Source organism: Callithrix jacchus, chromosome 9 (genome assembly GCF_049354715.1).
Source record: "Callithrix jacchus isolate 240 chromosome 9, calJac240_pri, whole genome shotgun sequence".
Taxonomy (NCBI): Eukaryota; Metazoa; Chordata; class Mammalia; order Primates; family Cebidae; genus Callithrix; species Callithrix jacchus.
In genome coordinates, this window is record NC_133510.1 from 69,094,925 (window position 1) to 69,112,453 (window position 17,529).

At 38.8% G+C, this 17,529-nt stretch overlaps 1 protein-coding gene across 50 annotated transcripts in view; it reads right to left on the reverse strand.

The window, feature by feature from the left end:
* Positions 1-251: 251 nt before the first annotated feature.
* Positions 252-17,529, reverse strand: part of LARP4 (La ribonucleoprotein 4) — a 200,898-nt gene continuing 183,620 nt past the window's right edge. For 22 of the 50 annotated variants that reach the window (XM_035256812.3, XM_035256817.3, XM_078336651.1 and 19 more), the window contains 6 exons: positions 16,804-17,016; positions 15,847-15,895; positions 13,272-13,433; positions 6,911-7,032; positions 6,170-6,338; positions 252-4,765 (listed from right to left, as the gene is read on the reverse strand). In XM_035256812.3, the coding sequence (XP_035112703.2) occupies positions 4,427-4,765; positions 6,170-6,338; positions 6,911-7,032; positions 13,272-13,433; positions 15,847-15,895; positions 16,804-17,016 (1,054 nt within the window). In that variant the 3' untranslated portion in view covers positions 252-4,426. The remainder of the gene's footprint in view (positions 4,766-6,169; positions 6,339-6,910; positions 7,033-13,271; positions 13,434-15,846; positions 15,896-16,803; positions 17,017-17,529) is intronic. The other 28 variants (XM_035256813.3, XM_035256824.3, XM_009003774.4 and 25 more) reach the window with 5 other exon arrangements.

Below are 17,529 nucleotides of genomic sequence, written 5' to 3' on the forward strand. Positions count from 1 at the left end.
TACAAAAAATTAGCTGGGCATGGTGGCGCATGCCTGTAATCCCAGCTACTTGGGAGGCTGAGGCAGGAGAATTTCTTGAATCCAGAAGGCGGAGGCTGCGGTGAGCCGAGATCGTGCCATTGCACTCCAGTCTGGGTAACAAGAGCAAAACTCCATCTCAAAAACAAAAAACAAAAAACAAAAAAAAACTGAGAGGTAAACAGAAGTAGTCATTAGACATACATCACACCTAGAGAAAAGGAAACCAGTTCTGCTTTTTAATAATTTTATTTTTTTTTTCTAATTTTATTACTTTAATTTCCCATAGCACCTTGGCGATGTTGAAACAAATACAAATACAAGGATGTACTCATTTTAACATTTTATGCATGAGCATGTGCCACACCAGTTTTGGGGGTGACAATTTTGACAACAGGAAATCTAAGCAATCAACAAAATAGAAGCCCGATAACCAGCTCTGACCCCCCACCCCCAACATTTAAGAGATGTCAAAGGAGACCTGAATTAGGTTAAAAAAATCAAGTTGATATGGATATTTCAACAGTGTTCTGTGCTGCAGAACTGAAAATAAAACCATTTAATACACAGCCCACTAATATCTGAGTTACACTTTTAGGAACTGTCTACTCAACGATTCATAAAAAGTTGTCAGCTTTTAAAAATAAATTTTAAGTTATTTAATAATCAGGTGAATTTTAAAAGAGAATTTACTTACAACTTGAAAATAAATTATCTTTCAACTTCTTAAAATATCCTCATTCAGCTCATGAAAAGAGAAAAGTGTATGTATCTTTTTGGAAGCTCAGGCTAGCATATGCCCAAAAGCCTAAAGTTAAATTAATGGCCACCAGAATTTTAAGGAAATATAAAAAATTAGGAAAAAAAACCATTATGTTAGTTAAAAATTTATAAAAGCCCCTCAAAAGGAATACACTGTTCTTTTGAGTTTTCTTTTCTGTAAAACCAAAACAAAATTGGTGCTTTTTAAATATGGTTAATATATATTGCCAGCATAAATATCAGAGACTTAACGTGACTTAACCCCAGTGTTGTTCAACTGTGTCAAAGTAAAACCAGTGGACATTTAAGCCAAGACACTAATTATTAAGGCCATAACCAATAAAACTAAAGAACTGTTCATTAACTTTACATACTATTTTTATGTTCCAGCAACATTCTTTTTGTTCTCCTTTACCCTAGTGAAGATGCTAACATTCCATCATTAAGCCTCTTCAGAGCAAACCTGGTTATTTAAAAAAGAAAAAGGAATGTGAAACAATATTTAAGCTATCTTAATTTTAGTAAACAAAAATAAATCGGAACTCTGCATGGCATCTGATTATCTGCAAATTCAGCACATAAGATAATTACCACAACAAAACCTTATCATTGAAAGGTCTTATCTTCCTCAAAATCCAGTTAAAAAAAACTTAGATGAATCAGTATTTTAATTAAATATCAGTGTATTTGGCAAAATTAAAATTACTCAGAGACAAGCCCTAGATATTATGAAAACCTTAATTATCAGGATAGCAAATGGAGACAGGTTTTGCAATGTCTCTATGTACCTTCTCTATGAATTCCAAGTGGTGAACTTGTGTGACTCTTGTTCTCTTCATGCAGTAAGAACTATGGCAGAGTATCACTATATCAAACATTCAATATCATTTATATCTACTTTTAGCCCCCAAGAGACCAAGAAAATGTCAAGTCATAAAGGTGAAGAGAAAAATTTGATATTTAAATCCCTCCATCTAAAGAACCAAATAAATAAACTACAATGAATATCCAACCTCATTAGTTACAGAGTAATGTTGGAAAAAAGCCAACAGGTTCACACAACTCACAGGCATTATTTAGATACAAACTTTAAATCTGCTGTAATAAAATAAATGCTAAATACATACTGTGAATATATATAAATATTACACACACAAAGACACACTCTCACTCTTCCCTATATATCCCATCAAATGGGAACTATTAGATGTAATGAGGCAAATTAAATTAAAAACATTATGTCTTAAGAAATTTTTTTAAAAGGTTGTATCTTCAAATTAAGTTTCTACTTTCAATAACATTTGAAAAAAAAGCAAAAATATACTTGCTTTCTTCTAAAAGAAGACTTTTCTTGTGTTTTATTAGGACATTTAAATTTTTAGAAGTTGGTGGACTAACAGTCACACAAGCATACAAGTAATACAGGCCTACATTTGTGACACATTGTTTAGAAAAAGTAATGTTTCATTTTAAGTGCAGTAATTAAGTTTATAATCCTTACCAAGTGATTTTTACAAAATTTTTATTCTCTGAAATCCAACGCATTCAAAGGATGTTAACACTTAAAATGTTTATCATTTCCACCAACTGCATTATCTTAGTAAACCAAAATAAGCACTTTTTAAAATCATAGATGTAGTCATGATTAATACTTTTTTTTAAAGGACCTAAACTTCCCCCCCAAATTTCAGCACAGGTAGTTTCATTGTATTTTTCACCTAGTAGGTGATTTTTAAAAATAGTGTGTAGAAATGAATAGTTTCAAACTGAGTAAATATAGTATACCATGTTATAAAACAATCAAATCAAAAGCAACTACCAAGCTAATAATAAGTCAAAGGAATAGTAATTCATTCTGGCTTGTACAGATATATGCAGTTTTTCAAAGCTCTTAACAGTTAACCACTAATACGTATCTCCAAAGCTTAACTTAGAGTTGGAAAATGAGTATCACAGCAATGTAATTTTAACCACCATTTACATTCACTTGAATATATTACTAAGATGTTTACTCTATGTCACAATGGTGCTTTCCAGTGTTCACAATTTACAGTTTCAATTTGTACATATGTAATTCACTAACATATGGGACAGTTCTTACTATTACAAACTATCCCTTAAAAGAAAAATAAAACCCACCTTACATAAAGCTCTGAATATGGCATGACTTAAAATAGACACAACACGGTTTTAATATTTTAGCCATTTTCTAAACAATAGCATGTAAACTCATCTATTTAGTATATGAGAGCTACAATTTTATTCACTGAGAAATTATGCATTCATTTTCTTCAACCATCTTTCTTATCTTTAATCTCACAACTTGCTGGTTCTGTTTCAGTGAATTACAAACTATGTTTTTTGGGTGTGGGGGAGAAGAGGAGGGAAGAAAGGTGATAAATACACTGTAAACAGAAATAAGTTCCACCTAAAATTAAGCCTTTTTTGTAAAAAACAAAACAAAACTACTTCTACACTAACACTTAAGAGTCAATTACAATGTTTCATCTTTAACACTAACAACAAATAAATTACTGTAGGGTCAGTCTGCCCTACCATCTTGGGATCTAAAATTCTAAATGTGTGAACAGAAGAGTAAATACTTCAATGTTTAATTCTGAAATTTAGAACAATTTATATGATATGACTAAACTGGTCAAAGCAGTTACAAACATACAATTCAGCAGGTAGTTGGTTATTTTGCTTTTGTGGGTGAGCAGTCCAAGAATAGAAAGTAACAAATGGAGTAAGAAAAAAAATTTTGTTTCCCATTTTGAGAGAAGGGGGAATCACAGGGAAGCTTAAACCTCTGAAATCCATCTGACCTATGCACTGAGATCCAAGACGAAATTTTCAGTTTTTTGAATAACCTCCATTCTTTCCTTGAGTATCAAACTGATTGGTAGTCACATCTCAGAGTACAATCAGAGTTTCGGAACTTGTTGAATGAAATATTAGTAAGGTCAAAAAGACTAAATTTCAAACTAGAAAAAATCTACTCAAGTATTACATTCAATTTTCAAATCATTTACTAACATGACAACAGATCTGGTTTCAATCACTCTTGTACACACTCACACCCGCAACAGGCATCCCAGCCATTGATCTGCTTTGCAATACAAGGCCATATAGTCAGAGATGGCATTCTTCAAGCCAAACTTTAAATAGATTTAAAAAAGTAATTTATAATTTTACAGAAATGCTTCTTCAAAAAATATTTTCTCTCACTCCCTCATCTCCTATACTGAAGGATGTATAGTGTCTATTTTTTTTTTTGTCTCCAAGCTAAATCTGAACCCTCAAAATTGATTCCTGGCAGCAAATCTCTGCAAATTAAAACCAAAACCAAAAATAGAAAAATTATACTTTTTATATATGTGTGTGTGTGTGTGTGTGTGTGTGTGTGTGTGTGTATGTATGTATATATATATATTTATATGGATTGCAATCCTCCAGCATTTAAAAATCACATTAGAGATGAATTTTGGGATCCTAACACTCATAACTCCAAAATCCATAATGATTTAAGGATGTACTTTCTCTTGTTTCCTTCCTGGCTATCCCTTCCCCTCCAAAACAGTTCAATATAGCCACAGCTCAAGTTTAACTGGAAGAGAGAGAAGTTTTTGAACAGTTGTGTTGATTTTTACTTTGGTGATCTGGGTGGCACATTCTGCTCTTTGCCATTACGTCGAGTCACTCCCTGAGGTATAGCCCTATGGCTAAACTGGCGTCTCTGTTCCCTGATTTTTCCAGCTGCTCCCTTGGGAATGGTATTGCCTCGGAAGCCAGAATAATCCTTACTAGCCCTTGCTTCTGGCTTCTCATGTGGTTTCTCGACGGACTTCTCAGGAGCTCCACTGTCTTCGTTTTTGGTGGGAGACACTACATTGGAGCGAAGTTCTCGTAGTGGCTGCACAAGAACTGAAGATGGCTCTTTAGGGGGCTTCTGGCACACTTCAGCGTAACTTAGCTTTCGGGGTTCCTTTGAAGTGATGATAAAAAATATTTATGGTATACATTCTCTATTTAAATAATAAAGTACGAAAATAACTGTATTAACTACAAGAAAACCACAGGTTATCTTCCAGAAAAGGGCAACAAGTACTCTCATATATATATTGCTTAGAGTACCGTGATACAATCTTTAACAATTTATTAGCCAATAATTTCACTTGAGGAATGTAACTGAAGGATGTTCGTGTCAGCATTGTTTATAACACCGATAGAACTGGAAACGACCTAAATGCCTAACAGGAAAGGACATTTTAGATTAATAATGCTATAGCCATATGATGAAATAAAATGGTTCTGCTCCTGTTTCCTTGCTACAAAGAACCGAAGATTCCAAAAGAATCCCAGCAGACCAGTTAGAAACCAATGGTATAAACAGAACACTAATAAAAAGTCTTAGTTACCTCAGCTGAAAAAGGTGGAATAGAGGTGTTGTGAGAACAGCATAAAGCATGTAAAGTCTTCATCACTAGTCCTAATAATATATAGTAAGGTCAAATGGTAGCTGCTATTTAAGTATTATTACTATCATTATTAAATGAGAAGACAGCCCTTTCAATCTATTTGAAAAGGTGCTGTACTAAAATGCTAGGGATTATATAGGTAAATTTTGTGTTTTATTCACCTTTTCTGTATTTTCCCAATTATACAATTATAAAACAATTCTGGAACTTGAATTCAAGAGGGAGTGGCCTCTCAATGGCCACTTACAGACTTGCTAAGTATCACATATACAACAAAAAGAATATCAAGAGGCACAAGGCCTTTTTTTTTTTTTGAGACGGAGTTTCACTCTCATTACCCAGGCTGGAGTGCAATGGCATGATCTCGGCTCACCATAACCTCCGTCTCCTGGGTTCAGGCAATTCTCCTGCCTCAGCCTCCTGAGTGGCTGGGATTACAGGCATGCGCCACCATGCCCAGCTAATTTTTTCTACTTTTAGTAGAGATGGGGTTTCGTCATGTTGACCAGGATGGTCTTGATCTCTTGACCTCGTGATCCACCCGCCTCGGTCTCCTAAAGTGCATTACAGGTGTGAGCCACTGTGCCCAGCCCAAGGCACATGGCCTTTTTATGTTAGCCCCAAAATGATAAATTCATCCTGATGTGGGTTTGGAAGAAGCTTCACTTAACCATATGAACAGAAAAAAAAAAAAAAAAAGAAACAGAATCAACAGTAAGTTCTTCACTCCCTCAACATGATTAAAACTTTCCATCTCTTTGCAGTGACCTTAAACTCCTTAAGTGTCTTTCTAATACAGTCAGCCCCAATTTGGGCTACTTCTAAATGACTCTTCTCTAACAAAGTGTTAAAAGTAAAAAAAAACTAATCTATTTTATTTTTTAAAATATAAACTAAAACCTTCAAGTTACCTGTAGAGCCACAGCTGTAGCTGCATTCAGATTACTATTACATGGTGAAGCAGTGCTTGCCCTCGATGGCTTTGTAGTACTTGGAGGAGAAACTGGTATAGTCATCTGGTTGAGACCATCCTTCTGAACACAGGAATCCTCTATTAGATCCTTTTCTTGCTGAGTTGTGCTAAGAAAAAAAGACTTTGCAATTAGACTCAGAATAGCATTAAGGAACAGTTGAACAAGTAATCAGAAGAAAAAGTGATTAAAAAAATTTTTTTGAAGACGGAGTCTCACTCTGTCACCCAGGCTGAAGTGCAGTCGCGTGCTCTTGGCTTACTGCAACATCTGCCTCCCGGGTTCAAGCAATTCTCCTGCCTCAGCCTCCCCAGTAGCTGGGATTACAGGCGCCCACTACGACGTCCGGCTAATTTTTGTATTTTTAGTAGAGACGGTGTTTCACCATGTTGGCCAGACTGGTCTTGAACTCCTGACCTCAGGTTATCCACCTGCCTCGGCCTCCCAAAGTGCTGAGATTACAGGCATGAGCCACCACGCCCGGCCAGAAAAAGTAATTTAAGGTTGAAGATTTTCTTTTTTAATTTTTTTAAAGACGGGGTTTCACCATACTGGTCAGGCTGGTCTCAAATTCCTGACCTCAGGTGATCCGCCCGCCTCAGCCTCCCAAAGTGCTGGGATTACAGGCGTGAGCCACTGCGCCCGGCCTAGGTTGAAGATTTTCTGTACTAAAACTTGTACCTTAATGTAGTAAGCTCCGCGGTACATGGAGAACTGGTACTCATATTGAGTGGCTGGACAGAAGTGCAATCTGTCTGTTCATCTGCAGGCACTGGGCAACTAACTCTCAACTCTTCATTATCCTTAAAGTAAGAACATTTTTCAAAATGACACTTAGGCATTTTTCCAAAGAAGATATACACATGGCTAATAAGCACATGAGAAGATGGTCAGCATCACTAGTCATTACAAAAATGCAAAGCAAAACCACAATGAAAAATCACTTCATACCCACAAGGATGGTTACAATAAAAAAGACATTAACAAATGTTGGTGATGATATGAAAACATTAAAACACATACATAAAGGGTGGTAATGTAAAATGATGCACTGCTTTAGAAAGCAATATGGCAGCTACTTAAAAAGTTAAATATAGGGCTGGGTGCAGTGGCTCATGACTATAATCCCAGCACACTGTGGGGCTGAAGTGGGAGGACTGCTTGAGCCTAGGAGTTGAAGACCAGCCTTGGGCAACATAGCAAGATCCTATCTCTACAAAATGAAATAAAATATTTAGGTTGGGTGTGGGGGTGTCCACATGTTGTCCCTGCTACTTGAGAGAATCCCGTGAGCCTAGGAGGTTGAGGCTGCTGCAGTGAGCCAAGATAGGATAACACCACTGACTCCCTACTGGGAACAGAGTAAGACTGTCTCAAAAAAAAAAAGAATGAAAAGAAAAGAAAATCAACGTTTGTAGGCTGCATTAAAAAAATAAATAAATGAAATCTTGATTAACGTTCAACATGAATGAACCTTGAGGATGTTAAGTAAAATAAACCAGTCACAGAAAGACAAATACTGTATGATTCTATTTATATGAATTACTAAGGGAGTCAATTCAGAAACACAAAGTAGAATGGTGGTTGCTGAAGGATAGGAGAAGGGAGGAAGAGGGAATGGTTTAATGGGTATAGAGTTTTAATTCTGCAAGATAAAGGAGTTCTAGAGTTAGCTGCACAACCATGTGAATGTACTTAATACTACTAAACTGTACACACTTAAAATGGTTAAGATGGTATATTAAAAAAAGGTGGTAAATGCTGTTATGTATATTTATACTGCAGGCATAGAATCTAGAAGAGCCCTAGAAATTAAAACTGATGGATAAAATAAAATGTTCAATAGGATTAGAAGATAATGTTCAGAAAAGCTTTGCAGAAAATATAAATAAGAACAAAGATAAAAACAGACGTTTAGGCCAGACATGGTAGCTGACGCCTGGAATCCCAGGACCTTGGGAGGCTAAGGCAGGCAGATCACTTGAGAATAGGAGTTTGACACAAGCTTGTCCAACATGGTAAAATCCTGTCTCTGCCAAAAATACAAAAAAAGTAGCCGGGTGTGTGCCACCATGTCTGTAGTCCCAGCTACTCAGGAGGCTGAGGCAAGACAATCGTTTGAACCCAGGAGGCAGTGATTGCAGTGAGCTGAGATCACACCACTGCACTCCAGCCTGGGCAACAAAGCAAAATTCCATCTAAAAAACAAACAAACAAAAAAGGGTTTTAAGAAAGGCCAGGTGCAGTGGCTTATCCCTGTAATCCCAGCACTTTGAGAGGCCAAGGTGGGCAGACCACTTGAGCCCAGAAGTTCAAGACCAGTCTGGGCAACGTGGCAAAGCCCTATCTCTACAAAAATTAGCCCAGCATGGTGGCCTGCACCTCTAACCCCTGCTACTTGGGGGAGCTGAGGCAGAAGGACTGCTTCAACTTAGAGATGTAGCCGGCAAGAAGCCAAGATCATGCCACTGTTCTCTACCCTGGGTGACAAACTGAGACCCCGTCTGAAAAAGTTAACCTTAAGTAAGGTCTCAGTGGCAGTGGCTCACGCCTGTAATCCAAACACTTTGGGAGGCCAAGGTGGGTGGATCGCCTGAGGTCAGGAGTTTGAGACCAGCCTGGCCAACATGGTGAAACTGTCCTACCAAAAATACAAACATTAGTTGGGCATGGTGGCATGCACCTGTAGTCCCATGTACTGGGGAGGCTGAGGGTGGAAGAACTGCTTAAACCCGGGAGGCAGAGGTTGCAGTGAGTCAAGATTACACCGCTGCACTCCTGCCTGGGAGATAGAGCGAGACTTCATCTCAATCGAAAAACAAAACAAAAAAAACCTATAAAGTTCAGCACCAAATTAAGAGTTCGAGAGAAAACAGGTGAAAATTTATCAAAGAGATTATACCAAAAAATTTCTTAGCAGAGAAAGACGCGTTTCCTGGTTGAAAGGGTCTACCAAGCATTCGCTGAAATGAGTAAGAGCCATTAAGCTGCTAAGGTTAATTTGTGAAAAACAGGCTGGGGCTGGGTTCACAGCTGTAATGCCAGCACTTCGGGAGGCCAAGGTGGGCAGATCACTGGAGGCCAGGAGTTCCAGACGAGCCTGGCCAACATAACAAAACCCCATCTCTCCTGAAAATACAAAAAAATTAACCAAGTGCAGTAGTGTGTGCTGTAATCCCAGCTACTATGGAGGCTGAAGCGAGAGAATTGCTTGAACCCGGGAGGTGGAGGCTGCAGTGAGCCAAGATCATACCGTTATACTCTAGCTTGAGCGACAGAGGCAGACTCTATCTCAAAAAAAAAAAAAAAAAAACCATTCTAAAACACATCATCAAAAAATTTTGCAGAAACCAAGGATCAATAAAAGACTCTAAAAACCTCCAGACAAGGGAAAAAAATCATGTCAGAGATCAGGAATCAGCACCCTTAGGGTTCTCAAAAGAATCTATGGAAGCTAGATCATTTCCTAAGCATAAAATAAAAACAGCAAACTATAAGGAAAAGACTAATAGTACCATATTAAAATTAAGAAGTTGTTTCCACCTACAGGCACTAAAGACTGAAAAGAAACCACAGAAGTGGGAGTATTTGTACTATATGTAACTACATGTGACAAAGGATTAGTATGCAGAATATGTAAAAAACATATGAATCTGTTTCTTAAAAACCTGAAAGACTGACCAGGCATAGTGGCTCATGCCTGTAAATCTAGCACTTTGGGAGGCTGAGGTGGGATCATCTGAGGTCAGGAGTTTGAGACCAGCCTGGCTAACATGGTGAAACCTTGTCTCTACTAAAAATACAAAAATTAGCTGGGCATGGTGGCACCTATAGTCCCAAGCCACTCGGGAGGCTGACGCACGAGAATGCCTTGAACCTGGGCAGCGGAGGCTGCATTAAGCAGAGATCATGCCACTGCACTCCAGCCTGGGTAACAAAGCAAAACTCCATCTCAAAAAATACTTGAAAGACTTTAAAATTTTAAAAGATCCTGCTGAGCAGTCTAGGGAGAAAGAAAAAAAATTTAAAAGAGGCCGGGTGCGGTGTCTCACGCCTATAATCCCAGCACTTTAGGAGGCCGAGGCGGGTAGATCACGAGGTCAAGAGATCAAGACCATCCAGGTCAACAAGGTGAAACCCCGTCTCTACTAAAAATACAAAAATTAGCTGGGCATGGTGGTGCGCGCCTGTAGTCCCAGCTACTCGGGAGGCTGAAGCAGAATTGCTTGAACCCAGGAGGCGGAGGTTGTGGTGAGCCGAGATTGTGCCATTGCACTCCAGTCTGGGTAACAACACCAAAACTCCATCTCAAAAGAAAAAAAAAAAATGAAAATAACACAAGCTGATGTACATATCCTAGAAAAGTTCTTCCTCACATGAAGATTTATAACGGCAAAATGTCCATTAACAGTACAATGAATATGTTTTATTTCCGACAACAGAATATACACAATAGTTTAAAATGAACAACAATAATCCGTATCAACAGTGATGAATCGTTTCATTTCACACAGAATAAAAGAAGTAACAGAATAATACATACTGTACAATTTCATTTATGAGGTGTTCAAAAACAGGCACACTGTTTTATCACCTAGGGCAGGGATTGGCAAACTAAGACCTGCAAGGCCAAATCTGGCCTTCAACTTATTTTGTTATCGCTTACAAGCTAATAATGGTTTGTAAGTTATTATTTTAAAATTATTATTATTATCTCCGCTCAGCTCACTGCAACCTCTGTCTCCTAGGTTCAGGCAATTCTCCTGCCTCAGTCTTCCAAGTGCTGGGATTATAGGCGCCCACAACCACGCCTGGCTAATTTTTTTTTGTATTCTTAGTAGAGTCGGTGTTTCACCATGTTAGTCAGGCTGATCTCAAACTCCTGACCACCGGTCATCTGCCCGTCCTCAGCCTCCCAAGAATTTATGAAGTAACTACTACATGTCACAATATTTTTTTAAAGAAAAAAGACAGTGGAATAATACCTTCAAAATTCCAAGGGAAAATGATTTCTAATAGAGATTGCAATATAGAAATGAACTACTGATCAATTTGAGAGCAGAAAAACATTTTCAGAATGCAAGAAATTTATACTTCATGACTGTGGAAGATGTGAACCACCCTAACATAAGAGAGTCAAACAAGAGTGAGGAAAAAATGGGGATATGATAAAGGAAGAGTACAGAAAATTCCCAGGGTGATGGTAAAGACAAGGCCCAGGAACACAGCTATGCAGTAGGGCACTGAGAGTATACAAAAAACAATCATATATTTTGTTTGAGTCTCAGCCATGAAAAAAATATGTAATACTGATATGTGACTTACAAAGGATGGTGTATCCTAGCGTTAACTAGCAACATCTTTTACTTTCTTAGAGATACTAAAATAATGGGTGATTTATAATTGATGATATCTTAGATACAATGAAGTACAATGTATCAGGAGTATGAGAAAAGTGTGAGTATGCTGGTTTAAGAGAGCGAAATCTTTTTTTTTTTTTTGAGACGGAGTTTTGCTCTTGTTACCCAGGCTGGAATGCAATGGTGCAATCTTGGCTCACCACAACCTCCACCTCCTGGGTTCAGGCAATTCTCTGGCCTCAGCCTCCTGAGTAGCTGGGATTATAGGCAGGTGCCACCATGCCCAGCTAATTTTTTTGTATTTTTAGTAGAGATGGGGTTTCACCATGTTGACCAGGATGGTCTCGATCTGTTGACCTTGTGATCCACCCACCTCGGCCTCCCAAAGTGCTGGGATTACAGGCTTGAGCCACTGCGCCCGACCAAGAGAGCTAAATCTTTTGCTTGAGAATGTGAGGTTTACAGACACTGGGGAAAATGGAAAAGCCAAGGTTACAATAAAAGAATGTTAATTAGAAATAAAGGAATAGGCCAGGTGCAGTGGCTCGCCCCTGTAATCCCAGCACTTTGGGAGACCAAGATGGGTGGATCACGAGGTCAAGAGTTCGAGACCAACCTGGCCAATATGGTAAAACCCCGTCTCTACTAAAAATACTAAAAAATTAGCCAGGTGTGGTGGTGCATGACTGTAGTCCCAGCTATCCGGAGGCTGAGGCAGGAGAATGGCTTAAACCCGGGAGGCGGAGGTTGCAGTGAGCTGAGATTGTACCACTGCACTCCAGCCTGAGCAACAGAGCAAGACTCTGTCAAAAAAAAGGAAAAAAGAGAAATAAAGGAATAAAAGTTGGGAGAAATAGTTAAGGAGTTGAATGTAGTTGCAGGGGACTGGTGTTTTTTCATTAAAAAGCCTAAATATACTATAGATGTGCTATAATAATAATAAATTTTTTAAAAACTGATTTAGAATTTAAAAAGTAGAAAATGAGAAAAACCTGTGAGACATGAGGATTTCTAATATGGAGAGAGGTCTACACACCAAATAATCATGGGATGAGGTATCTCAACCTCTTGATATTTATTTTCCATTATTTGAAAGAATTCATTTACATCACTAGTGAATTCTAGGTGCATAAATGAAAATGATACCATTTAGCTTATATGAATCAGTTATCAGTTCTACCAGGCTGAGTTGACTTACATAAAGACATACAAGGCTGGGCATGGTGGCTCATGCCTGTAATCCCAGCACTTTGGGAGGCCAAGGCAGGCGGGTCACGTGGGGTCAGGAATTCAAGACCAGCCTGGACAATGGGGTGAAACCCTTTCTCTACTAAATACAAAAATTAGCTAAGCATGGTGGCATATCCCTGTAGTCGCAGCTACTTGGGAGACTAAGGCAGGAGAATCACTTGAACCTAGGAGGTAGAGGCTGCAGTGAGCTGAGATCCCATCTTTAAAAAAAAAAAAAGACATGCAAAAACCAAGAAACATTTTATTGCCTTTGTATAGCTTTATGATATTTAAAAAAACAAAAACACTCTATGCTGAAAACTCTAAAAATAAAAATTATGTATGATAGAAATGTACACTAAGTAAAAATAAAATTTTAAATAGTAACACTGCAAATAAAGCCTAAATATGGTCTCATAAGGTAAGGCTCATATTAGATTGTGGGTGTTTACCTTTTCTTTGTAGACACCTTTAACAACATCAGACATCCTATTCTCCAAAATAAGTTCCCCTGGCATTCTTGATGAACTTCCAGGTAAAGGTGGAAAATTTGAGGCTAGTAGGTCAAACTTTGGTGTTGGAGCCTTTGATTCAGCTGTTGAAGGATGAGATCTCTAAAATGGACAAATAACAAAATAGGTAACATGGCTATCTCATTCTAAAATCCTGTGCCACAGAGCTTAAAGCTGCAAGAAAAGAAGCAAACAAAACCTCTATATAAATTCTTGGTTTTGCATCTCCCTTGAGCTCTCATCAGTCTTTATCAGTTCTACTTTTCTTTAGTCAGTTCTCTCACCTGCTTCTTTTGTAAACTCTGCCAAACTCCTTAAACCTTCTAATCAGTCTCCGCTATTCATTTCATAATTTGCTATACCTTCTTAACAAAAACACCCACTTTACCTAAATTTGCTATGAGCCCTTTTTTTTTTTGAGACAGGGTCTTGGTCTGTTTCCCAGGCTGAAATGCAATGACACAACCATAGCAGACTACAGCCTTGACTGCCTGTATTCAAGTAATTCTCCTGGCCTTTTATGCATCTGGAGTAGCTGTGCATGCCACCACATCTGGTTAAATTTTTATTTTTTAGTAGTGACAAGGGTTCACTAAGTTATCCAGGCTGGTCTCGAACTCTTGAGCTTAAATGATCTTCGCCCCTTGGCCTCCCAAAGTGCTGGGATTACAGGATTAAGGCACTGCATCCAACCATTACCAACTTTCTCCATCTATGTATCTTAAGAGAAAACAATATCCTTCCTCTATACAACACGTTTAAAAAATCTCATGCTTCCCTCCTGTCTATCACCCCATATTCACTCTTACTTGTTCTATTTCCTCCACTTTGTCATCTCTTCACTAAAATTACTTTAGGTATCAACAATGCAAACCTGGCCGGGCGTGGTGGCTCAAGCCTGTAATCCCAGCATTTTGGGAGGCCGAGGCGGGTGGATCATGAGGTCAACAGATCGAGACCATCCTGGTCAACGTGGTGAAACCCCGTCTCTACTAAAAATACAAAAAATTAGCGGGGCATGGTGGCACGTGCCTGTAATCCCAGCTACTCAGGAGGCTGAGGCAGGAGAATTGCCTGAACCCAGGAGGTGGAGGTTGCGGTGAGCGGAGATGGCGCCATTGCACTCCAGCCTGGGTAACAAGAGCGAAACTCCATCTTAAAACAACAACAACAACAACGCAAACCTGACAGACTCTTTTTCCTGACCGCACTACAGCACTTGGTGTGTTAATCATTCTTTCCTTGGGAGCTAATTTTTCTTTCTTTTTTTTGAAACAGACTTGCTCTGTTGCCAGACTGCAGTGCAGTGGCACGACCTCAGCTCACTGCAACCTCTGCCTCCTGGGTTCAAGCGATTCTTCTGCCTCAGCCTCCTGAGTAGCTGGGAACACAGGCATGTGCCACCATGCCCAGCTAAATTTTGTATTTTGAGTAGAGACAGGGTTTCAGATCACGCCACTGTACTCCAGCCTGGGCCATGGAGCAAGACTTCGTCTCAAAACAAACAAACAACAACAAAAAAACCCCAGCATGTTGAATACTCATTTTCAACCCAACACTGCTGCTTTATTCCCCAAAATTCCATGTTAGACCACTTTCATCACTCTATGAGAGAGTACCCTGCATGAGATTATCACTCCAATTACTATGTGAAGGCTTACAAATCCAAAATTTTATTCCCAGCTAAAATCTCCCTCCTGCATAAGAGATCTACTACGATCTACATACTGGAAGGCATACCTGTTTCTTTTTCTTTCTTTTTTTTAATGAATGAGAGGTTCTTATGTTGCCCAGGTTGGCCTTGAACTCATAGCCTCGCCTCCTCAAGTGCCAGGACAACTGGCCTGAGCCATTGTGGCTCCCTACCTGTTTCTTTTTCCTTTCTTTCACCCCAATGTTTAGTCGTCAATCATGACACTTACAACATATTGAATAAACCCCAAATCTCATATCTGTTTTTTGTTTTTTTGAGAGAGAGTCTTGCTCTGTCGCTCAGGCTGGAGTGCAGTGGTACAATCTCAGCTCACTGCAACCTCAGCCTCCCAGGTTCAAGTGATTCTCCTGACTCAGCCTCCTGAGTAGCTGGGACTACAGGCATGAGCCACCATGCCCAGCTAATTTTTGTATTTTTAGTAGAGATGAGGTTTCAGCATGTTGGCTGGAATGGTCTTAAACTCCTGACCTCTGCCTTGGCTTCCCAAAATGCTGGGATTACAGACAGGTGTGAGCCACCACGCCCAGCCTAATCTCTTATTCCAAATTGTTGAGGGCCAATTGAGAAGTTATGTGGAATGCTTAAAGATGATTTCTTGTTACAATGAAATGCTAAAAAAGATTTGTTGGGCTGGGCGCAGTGGCACACACCTGTAATCCCAGCACTTTGGGAGGCCGAGGCCTTGGCTGAAGGTTAGAATCAATTAAACAAAAACCCCAAAAGGAAAGACTTTAAGTCAATTCCAGTAAATCTCAGAAGAGAAAAAAATCTCAATATAATTAAAAGTTTTAAAAAACTTACCAAGATCCTGTCATCTTCTCGTCGTCTTCGACCTCTGAAAAGAGATCTCCTTTTAATAACAAAAAAGGAGGAGGGGTAGGGAAACTCATAAGTTTCTTCAGATATATACATTCTATCAAAGCTGTATGCATTTCTATTTTAAGTATATGTCTACATTTGGGGCTAGTCTTCTCTATTACTAAACGTTAACATGTTATTCTGAGGGATCTTGAGCCAATTTACCAAAAATTTTACCTACTATCACACCATAAAGTTAGCTGAACCCATTTGTTAATAGCACTCCCTTCAAACAAGAAGTATATTCTGGTTTAATTGGCAGTATATAACCTCACCCCTATAGTTTATGTATTTATTTTGAGACAGAGTCTCACTGTCACCCAGTCTGGAGTGCAGTGGCGCGATCTTGGCTCACTGTAACCTCTGCCTCCCAGGTTCAAGGATTCTCCTGCTTCAGCCTCCTGAGTAGCTAGGATTACAGGTACCTGCCACCACCCCTGGCTAATTTTTGTATTTGTTCATAGGAACAGTGTTTCATCAAGTTGGCCAGGCTGGTCTTAAACTACTGACCTCAAATGATCCACTCACCTCAGCCTACCAAAGTGCTGGGATTATAGGCGTGAGCCACTGTGCCCAGCCACTTTTATATACTTTAGAATTGGAAGAAATTAAAACCATAAGGCAGATGGGTATGTTATTTTTCTGAGTTATTCTTTCCTATACGAACTAAAAAGAACTTCAGAATAGCTTTATAAACCTCTGATTCATAGCTATATCCTATATGAGTACTCTATTTCTTAATTATAAAACCAATTCATGTTTTGAAAATAATGTATTTAATATAACCATATACCAATAATTAAATTAAAACAAAACAAAACCAACTGCCAGATAAGGTTCGTCAACTATTCAGGATGATCATATTATTATCAAAGATGTTTAGGTACCGTATTTCCTTACCTGCCCCTACCATAGTCCCCATTCTGTTCAATCTGCAAAGTGGAAGTCTCCTTTTGAAGATATGTTTGCTCCTGATGCCCAGTTATTGTAGGGTTATGCCGTTCAGTTGGAAAGTTTCTTGAACTAGATCTGTTCAATTGTCCATCCCCTAATGATACAGAGCTCTCCGTTGAGTGTTCTGAACCACTGGACGACCTAAAAGGAGGCTTCATGCTATAGGAAATATAAAATAATATATATAAAGCAGTAAATTGAGACAAAAAGCATCTTTCTTCACGTAAAAAAAATTGGCTTCTGCTGTACTGGGGTTTTTGAAAAATTAAGTTAAACATAAAAGCATTATGTTCTAAAAGTGTAGCCCCTTTTACATCCCAGACATTATTATAAAAAGTGAAGTAAATTTTACATTAAAAAACTGCTGTGGGCTAGACACAGTGGCTCATGCCTATAATCTCAGCACTTTGGGAGGCTGAGGTAGGAGGATTGTTTGAGCTAAAGGGTGCAACACCAGCTCGGGCAGCACAGCAAGACCCTATCACTGCAAAAAAAAAAAAATTAAAACATTCGTCAAGTGTGGTGGTATGCGCCTATAGTACTCCTAGCAACTTGGAAGGCTGAGGTGGAAGTCTGCTTAGGTCCAGGAGTTTGAGGCTGCAACAAGCTATGATTGTATCACTGCATTCATGCACAGGCAACAGAGAAAACCCTATCTCTAAGATAATAAAT